The sequence below is a fragment of the Hemiscyllium ocellatum genome, chromosome 16 (assembly GCF_020745735.1).
Source record: "Hemiscyllium ocellatum isolate sHemOce1 chromosome 16, sHemOce1.pat.X.cur, whole genome shotgun sequence".
In the NCBI taxonomy this organism is placed as follows: domain Eukaryota; kingdom Metazoa; phylum Chordata; class Chondrichthyes; order Orectolobiformes; family Hemiscylliidae; genus Hemiscyllium; species Hemiscyllium ocellatum.
In genome coordinates this window covers 78640791-78657689 of record NC_083416.1, presented here as the reverse complement: position 1 = coordinate 78657689, position 16899 = coordinate 78640791, and the positions used below count along the sequence as shown (strand labels likewise).

The following is a 16899-nucleotide window of genomic DNA, read 5'->3' as shown; positions in this document are numbered from 1 at the left end:
TTTTCCTCACAGAAGGTCATGAACCTTTGGAACTGTCTTCTTCAAAACACAGTGGAAGCAAAGTACCGGAGTATCTTAAGGAAGAAGTCAACAAATTTTTGATAAGTAAGGGTGTGAAAGATGATTGAGAGTAGGCTGGAACATGGAATAATCTGATCAGCCACCATCTTACTGAACAGCTGAGCAGGCTGGAGGAGCCAAGTGGTTTACTCCTAACCCATATGTGTGCTCCCCTGTTCCACTCCAGAAAGCTTCACACAAAAGCTCGGTTGACATTCCTTACACTGAGGGAGTGTTGCAGGTGCCAACTTTGAGACAAAAGCCTGTCTGCCCTCTCAGGCAGATGTGAAAAGGTGGGTATTATGTAAAATGACAAGACAGCTGTCCTCTCTGTGTTACAAGCATTTAGCATTCAAACAAACTTAAATGGCCGTTATCACACTGTTGATGGTGGAAGTTTGCTGTGAGCAAGTGTGCTGCTGTGATTCTCCAAATTACAACACTGAAAGGCAGATGTGCACTTTATCTTACATTTACATAGCTTTCCATGACTGTCGGAGAGCTGGGAAATGTTTTGAGACAGACACCATTAAAATGAAGTCACTGCTGCAATGTAGGAAACACAGCAGTCCAGAGGGTTAAAAGAATGTTAGAACTTCTTCAACTCCGGGATCATTTCTGACCAACTCAGGAGGCATATGGGACATCGATTCAACATCTTATCGGAAGGACAGCACCTCTCACTCCTTCCGTGCCTAACTGGAACCTCAGCTGAGATTTTTGGTTTCAAGTCTTTTTGCATTCCAAGTCATGGTGTGGGAATTGAACTCGCAACCTCCCAACTCACAACTGAGATTGCTCCCAACTGAGCCACAATTAACACTTGAGAGAAAAAAAAGCATGCAACTGACTATTTTGGAGACTGGGCAATGCACAATATGATACAGTTGTTGTTTTTTTTCCCCTATCATAAGCAGAACTTCCCGCACACAGAGCAGCCACTGACAATGGGCACAAGGGGATAAACTTAATGATCTCCCAGCTCTACTTACCAATTCCACACCATCTGTTGTGCCTGAATCAACAGTTCTTCCCAGTGCAATCAGCAGTTTTACAGCTTGGCTTATGAGACCCTGGGAGATCATGCACTCACTGTTTATACCACTGCAAGAGAGACAACAGACTGTTTCCATTAACTGATCCTCCTGGGTTCTCCTTAAAGATAGGGCACAGCAAAACCTATAGTTAAATAGTGTAGAGTATGAGCAGGTACGACAAGGGGCTGCTCAGTGACACACAGAAATACACGTTAACATCTCTCTTGCGGCTTTTCAATAGAACTATTCTGCAGAGCTGGAGGATCCCCTGCAACTGTGCATCCAAAATATAATCTCAGCATGCATGCTGCATGGGCTGACTTCATATATTTTTGCAAGGTTTGTAGCTCAGGTTGAGGTTTAGGGTGTAGGTTTGCTCGCTGAGCTATAGGTTTGATATCCAGACGTTTCATTACCTGGCTAGGTAACATCATCAAACATGGTCAAAAGACACGACCCTCTCTCCCTCATAGCCCTACACAGGGATGAAAAAAAACACCATTTCGACCATGACAACACATCTATCCTGGGACAGGCTCAGCAAAGACATGCCAGAGAATTCCTAGAGGCCTGGCACTCCAACCACAACGCCATAAACAAACACATAGATCTAGATGCCATCTATCAACCCCTTAGAAAACGAACAGGAAATGATATCACCACAAACCCCAGGAACCACATCCAGGAGAAAGATATAAATAGAAAGCAGGAGACAACAGCTTCGCTTCACTTGGAGGTCGCCACTGATGATGTTACCTAGCCAGGGAATGAAACGTCTGGATATCAAACCTACAGCTCAGCGAGCAAACCTACACCCTGACTTCATGTAGTAGTTAGAATGTAAATTCAGTGTAAATCCAGATTCAGGCCCAAACTGTAACCAAAGGGAGAGGAAGCAACTCTTCTAATTTCTGCAAGACTGAGATTAACAAATTTACAGCTAATGACACCAAGGAATAGGGGGATAACACAGGAATGTTGCATTGAGGCAAATGAACAGCCAGGATCTAGAACGACATTGCCGTTCAAGAGGCTGAATGGGCTATCTCTCTCCCATGTCTGGTGAGGAGCCTTGCTGTTTCACTTTGGAGCCACTCTATGTCATCACACCCAAAGTTCAGTGATGTGACCGTTACAGACTTGCAGGGTGCATGCAATCTCACAGATTTGCTTATAGCAGGGGCGGCTAGTGGGGGCTAAAGGTCAATCCTGCAAAGCAAGGGCATATGCATATGACCAATTCGTAAAAGGTTATCATTTACAAATAAGGTCCAGTGCAATGCAGGAAACCGCTCCGCTCATCACTTCAGATCTGGAATGGTACTCATCCTTTCAAATGAGCAACAATGCAGTCTGACATAGCTGCACACAAGATGGTAGGTACAGAGATCTTCACTAGAAAGAGCTCAAGCATAAAAATTAAACATTGAAGCAGGTTTTACATGAGACAGAAACAATGCATTTTATAATATTTTGATAAGCCACAATTATACAGCGGGAGAAAGTGAGGACTGCAGATGCTGGAGATAAGGGCTGAAAATGTGTTGCTGGAAAAGCACAGCAAGTCAGGCAGAATCCAAGGAGCAGGAGAATCGACGTTTCGGGCATGAGCCCTTCTTCAGGAATGAGGAAAGTGTGTCCAGCAGGCTAAGATAAAAGGTAGGGAGGAGGGTCTTGGGGGAGGGTCGTTGGAAATACGATAAATGGAAGGAGGTCAAGGTGAGGGTGATAGGCCGGAGTGGGGTGGGGGCGGAGAGGTCAGGAAGAGGATTGCAGGTTAGGAGGGCGGTGCTGAGTTCGAGGGATTTGACTGAGACAAGGTGGGGGGAGGGGAAATGAGGAAACTGGAGAAATCTGAGTTCATTCCTTGTGGTTGGAGGGTTCCTAGGCAGAAGAGCGCCTCACCCAACACCGCCTTCCTAACCTGCAATCTTCTTCCTGACCTCTCCGCCCCCACCCCACTCCGGCCTATCACCCTCACCTTGACCTCCTTCCACCTATTGCATTCCCAACGCCCCTCCCCCAAGTCCCTCCTCCCTACCTTTTATCTTAGCCTGCTTGGTACACTCTCCTCATTCCTGCAGAAGGGTTCATGCCCAAAACGTCGATTCTCCTGCTCCTTGGATGCTGCCTGACCTGCTGCACTTTTCCAGCAACACATTTTCAACAATTATACAGCAGGTGATCACTGAATAATAGATAGGTTATTGGGAATGTTACAATATAAACCAATTAAGATGGAGAAACATGGTTATGGTTAAACAATTACAGTATGTTGGCTCTATTCTGCTGACAGTGGTTAGCTGGGAGCAAATTGATAACACTTTCAAAATGCTGATAAACCGTTTAGTCTATTGTGGCCCTATAATACCAATTCTCAAAAAAATCTAAAGGAAATCTAGAGTATTATGAAAAGGGCTCAATTAAAAAAAAGTAAAGATTATCTTCACTGACCAGTGAAAAGAGTAGTGATAATCAGCTCCCTTTCAGAATGGCAGGCGGTGACCAGTGGGGTATCGCAGGGATAAGTGCTGGGACCGCAGCTTTTTACAATATATATTAATGGTATAGAAGATGGTATTAATAGTAACATTAGCAAATTTGCTGATGATACAAAGCTGGGTGGCAGGGTGAAATGTGAGGAGGATGTTCTGAGATTACAGGTTGACCTGGACAGGTTAGGTGAGTTGGCAGATGCAGTTAAATTTGGATAAATGTATGGTTATCCACTTTGGTGGCAAGAACAGGAAGACAGATTACTACCTAAATGGATTCTGGATCAGTGGTGCTGGAAGAGCACAGCAGTTCAGGCAGCATCCAACGAGCAGCGAAATCGACGTTTCGGGCAAAAGCCCTTCATCAGGAATAAAGGCAGTGAGCCTGAAGCGTGGAGAGATAAGCTAGGGGAGGGTGGGGGTGGGGAGAGAGTAGCATAGAGTACAATGGGTGAGTGGGGGAGGGGATGAAGGTGATAGGTCAGGGAGGAGAGGGTGGAGTGTACCTAAATGGAGTCAAGTTAGGTAAAGGGGCAGTACAAAGTGATCTGGGTGTTCTTGTACACCAGTCAATGAATAAAAAGTGAGGTCTGCAGTTGCTGGAGATCAGAGCTGAAAATGTGTTGCTGGTTAAAGCACAGCAGGTTAGGCAGCATCCAAGGAACAGCTTTTCACCAGTCAATGAAGGCAAGCATGCAGGTACAGCAGGTAGTGAAGAAAGCTAATAGCATGCTGGTCTTCATAACAAGAAGGATTGAGTATAGAAGCAAAGAGGTTCTTCTGCAGCTGTACAGGGCCCTGGTGAGACCGCACCTGGAATAGTGTGTGCAGTTCTGGTCTCCAAATTTGAGGAAAGACATCCTGGCTATTGAGGGAGTGCAGCGTAGGTTCACGAGGTCAATTCCTGGAATGGCGGGACGATCTTATGTTGAAAGATTGGAGCGACTGGGCTTGTATACCCTTGAGTTTAGAAGACTGAGAGGGGATCTGATTGAGACGTATAAGATTATTAAAGGATTGGACACTCTAGAGGCAGGAAACATGTTTCCGCTGATGGGTGAGTCCCGAACCAGAGGACACAGCTTAAAAATAAGGCCATATAAGACACAGATGAGGAGAAACTTCTTCACCCAGAGAGTGGTGGGTGTGTGGAATGCTCTGCCTCAGAAGGCAGTGGAGGCCCAGTCTCTGGATTTGTTTAAGAAAGAGTTGGATAGAGCTCTCAAGGATAGTGGAATCAAGGGTTATGGAAATAAGGCAGGAACAGGATACTGATTGAGGATGATCAGCCATGATCATATTGAATGGTGGTGCAGACTCAAAGGGCAGAATGGCCTACTCCTGCACCTATTGTCTATTGAATGAGCAGCAAGATATTGCCCAGGACAACAAGAACAATCCAAGAAGTTAATCACACTTAGGAAAACGTTACTGCTGTACTTAAGATATTTTTGAGGGATCGTCCAGTGAAACTATAAGGATGGAATTCAGAAATAGGAAGAGGATGATCATCTTGTTGGATTGTATATAGGCCCCTCCACCAACAGTGGAAAACTGAGGAGCAAATATGGAGAATCTCAGATATATAGGGGTGCAATGGTAGGAAATTTTAACTTTCTATATTTAGACTGGGACTGCCATCGTGTTAAGGGTTGGGACGGTGAGGTATTTATTCATGAAAATTTGCTTTATCAATATGTAGATATACCTACTAGATAAGGAGCAAACTTGGCCCACATTTGGGAAATAAGGCAGGACAAGTGACTGAAGTGTTGGAGGAGTAACACTTTGGCAGCAGTGATCATAATTCTATTAACTTTAAAATAGTTCCAGAAAAGGACAGGCCTCGTAAAGAAGTTGACGTTCTTAATTGGAGTATGGCAACGCCTGACAGTATGAGACAGGAACTTTCAGGAGTTGGTAGGGTGGTAGTCTGTTCACAGGTAAAGGGACAGCTGGCAAGTAGGAGGCCTTCAAATGTGCGATAACGAGAGTTCAGATGCATTTGTTCCTGTTAGAGTGAAGGATAAGGCTGGTAAGGGGAGGGAATAATGGATAAATAAAGATATTGAGGCTCCAGACAAATAGAAGGGGGAGACATATATTAGATATAGACATCTGGGATCAAGTGAATCTCTTGAATGTAAAGGGTACAGAGGCATTCTTAACAGGGAAATCAGGAGGGCTATGAGGAGATATGAGATAGTCTTGGTAGATAAGGTTAAGGATAATCCAAAAAGATTCTACAAGTACATTAAGAGCAAAACAGCAGCTATGGACAGAATAGGGGCCCTTAAGGTTCAACAATGTCATTTATATATGGAACCCCAGGAGTTGGGAGATACTACATGAATATTCCTCAACAGCTTTTACAGTGGAGGAACTCAGAGACATAAATATTGATGTCTTGTAAACAGTCCACATAACAGAAAAGACTATGCTGGAGGTCTTAAAAAACATAAAGCTGGATAGATCTCTGGGATCTGATCAAATGTATCCCAGGTCATTGTGGTAAGTTAGGGAAGAGATATTTGTAAGATCAACAGCCATGGGTGAGGTGCCAGAGAAACAGAGGGGTCTAATGATGTGCCTTTATTTAAGAAAGCTGTAAGGAGCAGCCTGGGAAATATAGACCAGTCAGCTTTTCATTAGTAGTGCGTAAGTTGTTGGAAGGGATTCTGATGAGGTGAACAGCAAAGGTCTTTTTCCAAGGATAGGGGAGTTCAAAACTAAGGGGCATATTTTTTAAGGTGAGAGGAGACAGATTTAAAAGGAACCCGAGGGGTAATCTTTCCTCACAAAGGGTGGTCTGTATGTGGAATGAACTGCCAGAGGTAAAGTTACAACATTTAAATGACATTTGGGCAGGTACACGAATAGGAAAGGTTTAGAGGGATATGGGCCAAGTGCAGGCAAATGGGACTTGTTTAGTTTGGGACTTGGTTGGCATGGACGAGTTGGATCGAAGGGTCTGTTACCATGCTGAATGACTCGCTGCCACAAAATAATTCATGGAACAACACAAGCATCTGTTGGATTTGTTTCAAAGACATTGGCTATGGCACTATTGTGCAGGTCTTATTTTGAACAAAAATCCAGAATATCCATCCTGAGAATTCAAATCCCACCAAGAGAATTTTAACTTACTTTGGGTTAAGTCTGAAAATAAATAAGCTACTGTCAGTACCAGTGACCACGCTAAAGGTAAAGTCGCCAAGTGTCTCACCAGAGCAGACTGCTGCTCTGTCATTCGAGAGAGCTGGCTGGTGGCCGTTTAACCTGAGGGTCACTATAGCTCAGGCGAGGAGAAAAGTTAGGAAGGTGAGTCCTTCATGATAAACTCGGCTAGCGCAGGAACCGAACCACGCTGTTAGTGTCACTCTGCATTGCAAACCAGCCAATTGAGCTAACCAACCCCCAAAGTGCTGCTCTCAATACAAACCCCATCTCATTCAGTAATGTCCCCTTGGGACAGGGGATCTTCCATCCTTACCCAGTCTGGATCTAGACATAACTCCAGCCTCACAACGTGATTGCCATCTGAAGTGGCCCAAAAGGTCACTGTGACGTACAAAGTAACAAAGTCTGGGCAACAATAGTGAGCCTTGTTGGTGAGACCCACAATGCAAGAATGATTTACTTACAAATTACATCGCAGTAAATATTTGAAAATCTGGGCGGACTGGGTTAGCACTGGGTGAGGTGATATTTGGATGTTAAAGATGTTATCGGCGCAGCCATATTGAGAATCTAAATCAGCAAAAATACCAAGACAAAAGCAAACTGTTGGAGGAATTCAGTAGGACAGGCAGCATTTGTGGAGAGAAACAGGTTTAACACTGATGTCCAGTATAGCTAATGCTGCGACCTACAGTACATAAAGTAAGGACTCTGTGATAGGGGTGAGGAACCCAGTTTACATTATGATTGATTTTTTACCTACTCACGATGTAATGCAGGCACCAGGCACATTCCACGGTGGTCTGCATCCCAAACTCCGAATCTAGATCCAACAAACGAATCAAGCGTGCAGTCAGATTGGCTTCCAGGACTGCTCTGATGAGAAAACAAATATATAAGCAAACAACAGCAGGCAAGCTGACTGAGAGTGACAAAACGACAAATTTCTAGAAACCCACAGCTCCTAGGAGATCATCTGAGAGCACACGTGTATTAGAACAATTCCTTTCACCATCTCGGAAAGTCACAACATGATTTATAGTCTGTGAAGTACTGCTAAAGGGAAATGCACATGCCAATTTGCACAGCTAACTCCCAGAGAGAGTAATCTAATAACTGCAGATAATCCATTTCAATGATGTGCATTGAGGGATAAATATTGGGGAAGGACACTGGGGAGAAACACCCAGATTTTCTTTGCAACAGTGGCTTTGGGACTGAGGTAATCACTCTGTGTTGACCCTTCGACAGTGCGGTGCTCCCAAAGTACTGAGCCTACAACAGTGTGCACCTTCTGACAATGCCGCATCCCCATAGCACTAACCCTCCAACAGTACAGCACTCCCTCAGTACTGAGCCTCTGATAACACAGCTTTCTCAATACTGATCCTCCTGAGAGTGCAGTTTCCCTCAGTACTGACCTTCCAATAGTAAATAACTTCAATAGTGTGGCACTCCCTCAGCACTGGTTTGACATTACAGCCTAGGTATTGTGCTCAACTGGGAACTGAAAGCTTTAATATTGGTGGAGAGGTAGTGAACAAGACATTTGTTGTGACAGACTTTTACTGCAATAATAGGTCTGAGCCAAAATGTTAATCAGCATTTTTATGATTCCAGTTAAGTTCAACCTAAAACACTACTGAATTAAAAAGAGCTTTTCGTTGTATCAGCACTTTACAATTCTCCAGGCCTTTGGTGTCATTCAGACGGTGCACTACCGCCCTCTAGTGATATGAAATCATCCCAGCAACTGAATGACAAGAACTACTGACTTAAAACAACCGGAAACGCTCAAAAACTACAGGTCAATCAGCACTTATCAGGGGAAAAGGCTTGTTAAAATTCCTATATACTCTTCAACGGAACTTAAGACTAACAGATAATAATTAAACAAATTTGCATTTATGCAACATCTTTCATGACACAAGGACGTTCCAGCAATAGTAGTAATTGTTTTTGAGGTACAGTAGTCAAAGTCATAGAGATGGAGCACGGAAAGAGACCCTTCGGTCCAACTCGTCCATGCCGACCAGATATTCCAACACAATCTAGTCCCACCTGCCAGCATCCACCCCATATCTCTCCAAACCCTTTCTATCACATACCCATTCAGATGCCTTTTAAATGTTGTAATTGTACTAACCTCCACCACTTCCTCTAACAGCTCATTCCACACACACACCATCCTGCGCATGAAAAAGTTGCCCCCTTAAGTCTCTCTTCTATCTTTCCCCTCACTGTAAACCTATGCCCTCTAGTTCTGGACTCCCCAGCCCAGGGAGAAGACTTCGTCTGTTCACCCTATCCATGCCCCTCATGATTTTGTAAACCTCTAAGGTCACCCCTCATCCTCCAACGCTCCAGAGTAAACAGCCCCAGCCTGTTCAGTCTCTCCCTGTAGCTCAAACCCTCCAACCCCGGCAACATCCTTGTAAATCTTTTCTGAACCGTTTCAAGTTTCACAACATCGTTCTGATATGAAGGAGACCAGAATTGCACGCAATATTCCAAAAGCGGCCTAACTAACATCCTGTACAGACGCAACATGACCTCCCAACTCCTGTACTCAATACTCTGACCAATAAAGGAAAGCATATCAAACGCCTTCTTCACTATCCTATCTACCTGGGGCTCCAATCTCAAGGAGCTATGAACCTGCACTCCAAGGTCTCTTTGTTCAGCAACACTCCCCAGGACCTTACCATTAAGTGTATAAGTCCTGCTAAGATTTGTTTTCCCAAAATGCGGCACCTCAGTTATCTAAATTAAACACCATCTGCCACTCCTCAGCCCATTGGCTCATCTGATCAAGATCCCATTGTAATGAGGTAACATTCTTCGTTGTCCACTATACCTCCAATTTTGGTGTCATTTGCAAACTATACCTCCTATGTTCATATCCAGATCATTTATACAAATGACGAAAGTAGTGGACCCGGCACCGATCCTTGTGGCACTCCACTGGTCACAGGCCTCCAGTCTGAAAAACAACCTTCCATCACCACCCTCTGTCTTCTACCTTTGAGCCAGTTCTGTATCCAAATGGCTAGTTCTCCCTGTATTCCACGAGATCTAACCTTGCTAATCAGTCTCCCATGGGGAACCTTGTCGAACACCTTACTGAAGTCCATATAGATCACGTCTACTGCTCTGCCCTCATCAATCCTCTTTGTTACTTCTTCCAAAAATGCAATCAAGGTTGTGAGACATGATTTCCCATGCACAAAGCCATGTTGACTATCCCTAATCAATCCTTGCCTTTCCAAATACGTGTGCTGTACATCCTGGCCCTCAGGATTCCCTCCAATAACTTGCCCACCACCGACGTCAGGCTCACTGGTCTATAGTTCCCTGGCTTGTCCTTACCACCTTTCTTAAACAGTGCCATCACGTTTGCCAACCTCCAATCTTCCAGCACCTCACCTATGACTATCGATGATACAAGTACCTCAGCAAGAGGCTCAGCAAGAGGCCCAGCAATCACTTCTCTAGCTTCCCAGAGTTCTCGGGTACACTTGATCAGGTCATGGGGACTTATCCACCTCATGCATTTCAAAACATCCAGCATTCCTCCTTTGTAATATGGACATTTTTCAACATGTCACCATCCATTCTCTTACATTGTAGATCTTCCATGTCCTTGTCCACAGGAAACACTGATGCAAAATACTCATTTAGTAACTGCCCCATCTCCTGCAGCTCCACTTAAAGGCCACCTTGCTAATCTTTGAGGGGCCCTATTTTCTCCCTAGTTACCCTTTTGTCCTTAATGTATTTGTAGACAACCTTTTGATTCTCCTTAACTCTATTTGCCAAAGCTATCTCATGTCTCCTTTTTGCCCTCCTGATTTCCCTCAAGTGTACTCCTACTGCCTTTATACTGTAAGGATTCACTCGATCTATCCTGTCTATACCTGACATATGCATCCCTCTTTTTCTCAACCAAACCCTCAACTTCTTTAGTCATCCAGCATTCCCTATACGTACCAGCCTTTCCTTTCACCCTAACAGGAATACACTGTCTTTGGACTCTCGTTATCTCATTTCTGAAGGCTTCCCATTTTCCAGCCGTCCCTTTACCTGCTAACATCTGCCCCCAGTCAGTCTTTGAAACTTCTTGCCTGATACCGTCAAAATTGGCCTCTCCCCAACTTTTAGATCTGGTCTATCTTATAGTCATCATTGTAACATGAGAAGAATGAGAACAGCAAGATCTCACAGAGATTGAGCGCAGATTCAACTGACTTAACACCTTTTGAAGGGATAAATAATGACCCTTTTACAAAATAATGGTTTGGAATCTTACATTCTCTGTTAAAAAATTGTCTTCCATCTTTACACGTACACAAAGCTTTTGCTGTCCAGCAACGCCCCTGGTGATCTTTGCATACCCAAATGTCTCGTGTGAGCAGAACTCACAGGTGACACTGGACGTGAAGGGTGTGAACAAACCGGTCTGGTTTCTTCTTCCAAGCCAATTTCCATTTCCGTGATTCCCTGGTGCTAATTTTATTTTTTCATTCACTTGTGGGATGTGAGCGTTGCTGGCTGGTCAGCCTTTACTGCCTGTCCTTTGTTTCCCCTTAGATAACTGGTGGTGAGCTGCCTTCTTCAACCACTGCTCATCCACGTGTTGTGGTGACTAAAAATGTCCTTCAGGAGGGAATTCTAGGATTTTAACCCAGCGACAGGGAAACAACGGTGATTAGTAGAATCCCTTCAGTGTGGAAGCAGGCCTTTTGACCCTCCAAAGAGTAACCCTCCTAGACCCATTCCCTTTCCCTATTACTCTACATTTACCCCTGACTAATGCACTTTACCTACACATCCCTGAACACTATGGGCAATTTAGCATGGTCAATTCACCTCATCTGCACATCTTTGGATTCTGCAAGGCAGCCCACACAGACATGGGGAGAATGTGCAAATTCCACACAGACAGTTGCCCAAGGCTAGAATCGAACCTGGATACCCAGCGCTGTGAGGCAGCAGTGCAAACCACTGAGCCACCATGATATATTTTCAAATCAGGATGTTGAGTGATCTGCAGAGGAATTTACAAGTGGTTGCGTTCCCAGGTGTCTGCTGCACCTGTCCTTCTAGATGGAAGTGGTCATGAGTTTGAAAATGCAGTCTTAGGAGCCTTGGTGAAATTCTGCAGTGTATTGTGTAGATAATACACACGGCTGCAACTGAGTGTTGATGCTGGAGGGAGTGGATGCTAAATATGTGGTGGCAATTAAGTGGTCTGCTTTGTCCTGGATGCAGTCAATCTTCTTGAGGATTGTTGGGGCTGCACTCATCCAGACAAGTGGATGTCGTCACACTCCTGACAGGCTTTGGGGAGTCAGGGGATGAGTTACTTAGCACAGTATTCCTAGCCTCTGACCTGTTCTTGTAGTCACTGAATTTATATGATGAGTCCAGTTGTGTTTCTGGTCAACAGTATCCCCAAGCGTATTGATAAATGGGGATTTAGTGATGGCAATACTTTTAAATGTCAAAGGGTCGGTGGTTAGGTTGTCTCTTATTGGGGATGGTCATTGTCTGAAATTCGTGTGCTGCAAATGTTACTTGTCACTTGTCAACCCAAACATAGATATTGTCCAGCTCGTTTGAACATGAACTACATCAGTATCTGAGGAATTGCGAACGGTGCTGAGATTGTGCAAGCATTGGCAAATATTCTTCCTTCTGACCTCATGATGGAGGGAGAGTCATTGATGAAGCAGCTGAAGTGGATTGGGCCAAGGACACTACCCTGAGGAACTCCTGCAGAGATGTCCCAGAGCTGAGGTGACTGACCTCCAACAATCAAAGCCATCTTCCTACATGCCAGGTATGACTCCAGCCAGCAGAGACTTTGCCGATATTCATTGATTCCAGTTTTGCTAGAGCTCCTTGATGCCAAACTCAGTCGCATGCAGCCTTGATGTCAAGGGCTGGCACTCTCACCTCCCCTCTGGAATTCAGCTCTTTTGGCCATGTTTTGTCCAAGGCTGTAATGAGGTCTAGAGCTGAGAGGCCCTGACAGAACCCAAAGTAGGAGTTATTGAGCAGATAAGCCACAAGTAACTAGATTCATACACGGTGCGTTTTATCACATACCATGGCTGATTCCAATTTGTGACCTCTGTCTTTTGCTTAATAGCACTGAAACCATAAAGTCTAATCTCATGCTTGAAGCCAAGAGGATGAGATGAGTCGAAAAGTTGTTTAGGTGCAGAGAATGAGATAGATAAGGAAAACAAAATTAGGAACAGTAGGCCATTTGACCCCTCCAGCCTACTCCAACATTCGATAAGATCATGACTGTTCCAACTGTAGTCATGATGTGGAGGTGCCGGTGTTGGATTAGAGTGGACAGAATCTGAAGTTATATGACACCAGGTTATAGTCCAACAGGTTTATTTGAAATCACAAGCTGTCAGAGCACAGCCCCTTCGTCAGGAACAGTGAAAGCTTGTGAGATTTCAAATAACCCTGCTGAATGATAACCTGGTGTCATGTGACTTCTGACTTTGTTCCAGTTGTAGGTTCAGCTCTACTTTCCTGTCTGGCCCCATGACTCTCGAACTCAAAATCTTAAAAATATTCAATCATCATCTCCACTGCTCCCTACTGAAAAGAACTCCACAGATTAATGACCCTCCGAGATTTTACTTCTGATCTCAGTCTTAAATGGGTTTAAGAGTTTGAGGCTAGAGCTTGAAATGGGATTGACAAGAAGAAGAATGACCAAGGCCCATCTAGTTTTGCTTCTACCCTCCTGATATCTGCATAATACAATAATGGAACTGAATATCGGAGCATCCAATTTCTCTCAATTAGACCCACAAGAGGGCAGGTTAAACCCCAGTGACGGAAAGCATTAGGGGGACCATTCTAAACTCATCACCAGTCAAATTAGACATTAGCTCACATCAGTGCACAAACAGCTGATTTTGGACAAGCAGCAATAGGCAATAGGTGCAGGAGTAGGCCTTTCTGCCCTTCGAGCCTGCACCACCATTCAATAGGATCATGGCTGATCATCCTCAATCAGTATCCTGTTCCTGCCTTATCTCCATAACCCTTGATTCCACTGTCCTTGAGAGCTCTATCCAACTCTTTCTTAAACAAATCCAGAGACTGGGCCTCCACTGCCCTCTGGGGTAGAGCATTCCACACACCCACCACTCTCTGGATGAAAAAGTTTCTCCTCACCTCTGTCCTAAATGGTCTACCCCGTATTTTTAAGCTGTGTCCTCTGGTTCGGCACTCACCTATCAGCGGAAACATGTTTCCTACCTCCAGAGTGTCCAATCCTTTAATATTCTTATACGTCTCAATCAGATCCCCTCTCAGTCTTCTAAACTCAAGGGTACACAAGCCCAGTCGCTCCAGTCTTTCAGTGTAAGGTAGTCCCGCCATTCCAGAAATTGACCTCGTGAACCTACGCTGCACTCCCTCAATAGCCAGAATATGTCTTTCCTCAAATCTGGAGACCAGAACTGCACACAATATTCCAGGTGTGGTCTCACCAGGGCCCTGTACTGCTGCAGAAGAACATCTTTGTTTCTATACTCAATCCCTCTTGTTATGAAGGCCAGCATACTATTAGCCTTCTTCACTACCTGCTGTACCTGCATGCTTACCTTCATTGACTGGTGTACAAGAACACCTAGATCTCTTTGTACTGCCCCTTTACCTAAAGTGATTCCATTTAGGTAGTAATTTGCCTTCCTGTTCTTGCCACCAAAGTGGATAACCATACATTTATCCACATTAAACTGCATCTGCCCACTCACCTAACCTGTCCAGGTCACCCTGTAATCTCTTAACATCCTCCTCACATTTCACTCTGCCACCCAGTTTAGTATCATCAGCAAATTTGCTAATGTTATTACTAATACCATCTTCTGTATCATTAACATATATATAGTAAAACGCTGCGGTCCCAGCACTGATCCCTGCGGTATCCCACTGGTCACTGCCTGCCATTCGGAAATGGAGCTGTTTATCACTACTCTTTCTTTCCTGTCAGCCAACCAACTTTCAATCCAAGTTAGTACTTTGTCCCCAATACCATGCACCCTAATTTTGCTCACTAACCTATGTGGGACTTTATCAAAAGCTGTCTGAAAATCCAGGTACATTATATCCACTGGATCTCCCTTGTCCATCTTCAGAGTTACATCCTCAAAAAATTCCAGAAGATTAGTCAAGCATGGTTTCCTCTTCATAAATCCATGTTGACTCTGACCTATCCTGTTACTACTATCCGGATGTGTCGTAATTTCATCCTTTATAATCGACTCCAACATCTTTCCCACCACTGAGGTCAGACTAACTGGTCTAGAATTTCCTGCTTTCTCTCTCCCACCTTTCTTAAAAAGTGGTACAACATTAGCCACCCTCCAATCTGCAGGAACCGATCCCGAATCTATCGAACTTTGGAAAATAATCACCAACACATCCACGATTTCTCGAGCCACCTCCTTCAGTACTTTGGGATGTAGACCATCAGGCCCTGGGGACTTATCAACCTTCAGACCTAACAGTCTCTCCAACACCAATTCCTGGCAAATGTAAATTCAAGTCCTTCAGCCACTGTTACCTCAAGGAGATTGCTTGTGTCTTCCCCAGTGAACACAGATCTGAAGTACCAATTCAATTCTTCTGCCATTTCTTTGTTCCCCGTAATATATTCCCCTGTTTCTGTCTTCAAGGGCCCAAGTTTAGTCTTAACCATTTTTTTGCCTTTCACACTGATGAGCATCACCTTTATTTCAGTATGAATCTGCAGCACAGTATTCCTTAGGGACCACAGATATTTATTTTTACATGGAATGTCAAACACAGAATCAGGTCATTCAGCTCAACTGGCCAATGTTGATGTGAAAGCTCTGTACGAGTCTTCTTCCACCTTGTCTGCTCCTCAGTTTATGAATACATCCATCTATTTCTTTCTGCTCTGCGCCCTTGCCTAACTTCTCCTTGATTTTATATTCTATGTGGTTGATAACATAGAAACAAACAGACGATACCACAGATTGTTGAACATAAACATCTCCAGTCAGGGCCCTGAGTTGGGATTACCACATGAAGATCTTGGGACAGCCCACAGGCAATTAAAGCCTGTACCCCCAGCTTAAAATGCTTTATCCCACGATGATTCATCCTCTTCTGCTTTCTTCTAATAAATTCAAGTTCCATTGTATTCTTCTCTTATACAGGAATATTGTGCTGCCCGAGTGTTATAATTCCAAAATGCATTTGATTATCATATTGTCCAAATTGTTCAGATGGGAAGAACAATGTTATTGGGACCAGACTGGAAATCAATTCAGCCATACAAAAGACTTAGAAAAGGGAGTGAGTGTTGACAAGTCCAAACTATAATCAAGACACTGTTGCTACGAGGGATGACAGTGTGATGAAACTGGTTACAGAATTGGCAGATATTTTGAAACAGAGACTTTGCATAGATTTTATTGGATGCTGCCTGAACTGCTGTGCTCTTCCAGCACCACTAATCCAGAAATAGATTTTATCAACCTAATTGCGAACATGTTTTCAAGAAAAATGGAATTATTCCAAAAGCTCTGTATTAAACCGCACCCAGTAATAGCAGCAGGAGATAGGTTGACTTGTGGTAGAGTATGCATTTAAAGGGAAAAAGGCCAGTGGGAGGAGAAAGAATTATGTTGATAAGGGTAAATCGTATAAGGTGGGAGAAGCCGGTGTTGAAAATAATCCAGCAAAGACCAGTGGGGCTGAATGGCCTGGTACTGTGCTGTAAATGTTAATCCTACTAGAGTTTTAGAGTGAAGCAGACCACATTCATCCTGGATCCAGATACATACAGAGCCCAGCTGGGTGCTAACTTACAGGATGATCTTCTCTCCTGCTTCCTTCGCCTGCAGCATTTGTGACAGCAAATAAGCCGTAGCCTCCACCACAGCTCCATGAGGTGACTGAAAGAGACAGATAAGGCTCTGGAAGCACTTTACATTTACATACCGGCTCTTAGAGGGAAAAAAACAGCCCAAGGCGCCTGGCACTCAGGCAGAGAGAAAGGGACAGACATTAATTTTAAACAATATTTGAAGAATGAGTAAAACGCCAAGAGGATTAACATA

The 16899-nt window shown here is 44.1% G+C and overlaps 1 protein-coding gene across 3 annotated transcripts in view; it reads right to left on the bottom strand.

The window, feature by feature from the left end:
• tmco6 (transmembrane and coiled-coil domains 6) overlaps positions 1-16899 on the bottom strand; it is a 45262-nt gene that overhangs the window by 15862 nt on the left and 12501 nt on the right. For 2 of the 3 annotated variants that reach the window (XR_009645557.1, XM_060837431.1), the window contains exons 6-8: positions 16649-16734; positions 7532-7648; positions 1053-1164 (exon numbers count right to left, since the gene is read on the bottom strand). Coding sequence is in view for 2 of the 3 variants with exons in the window: in XM_060837431.1 (XP_060693414.1) it covers positions 1053-1164; positions 7532-7648; positions 16649-16734 (315 nt within the window). In the remaining variant the exon portion in view is untranslated. The remainder of the gene's footprint in view (positions 1-1052; positions 1165-7531; positions 7649-16648; positions 16735-16899) is intronic. The other variant, XM_060837432.1, reaches the window with a different exon arrangement.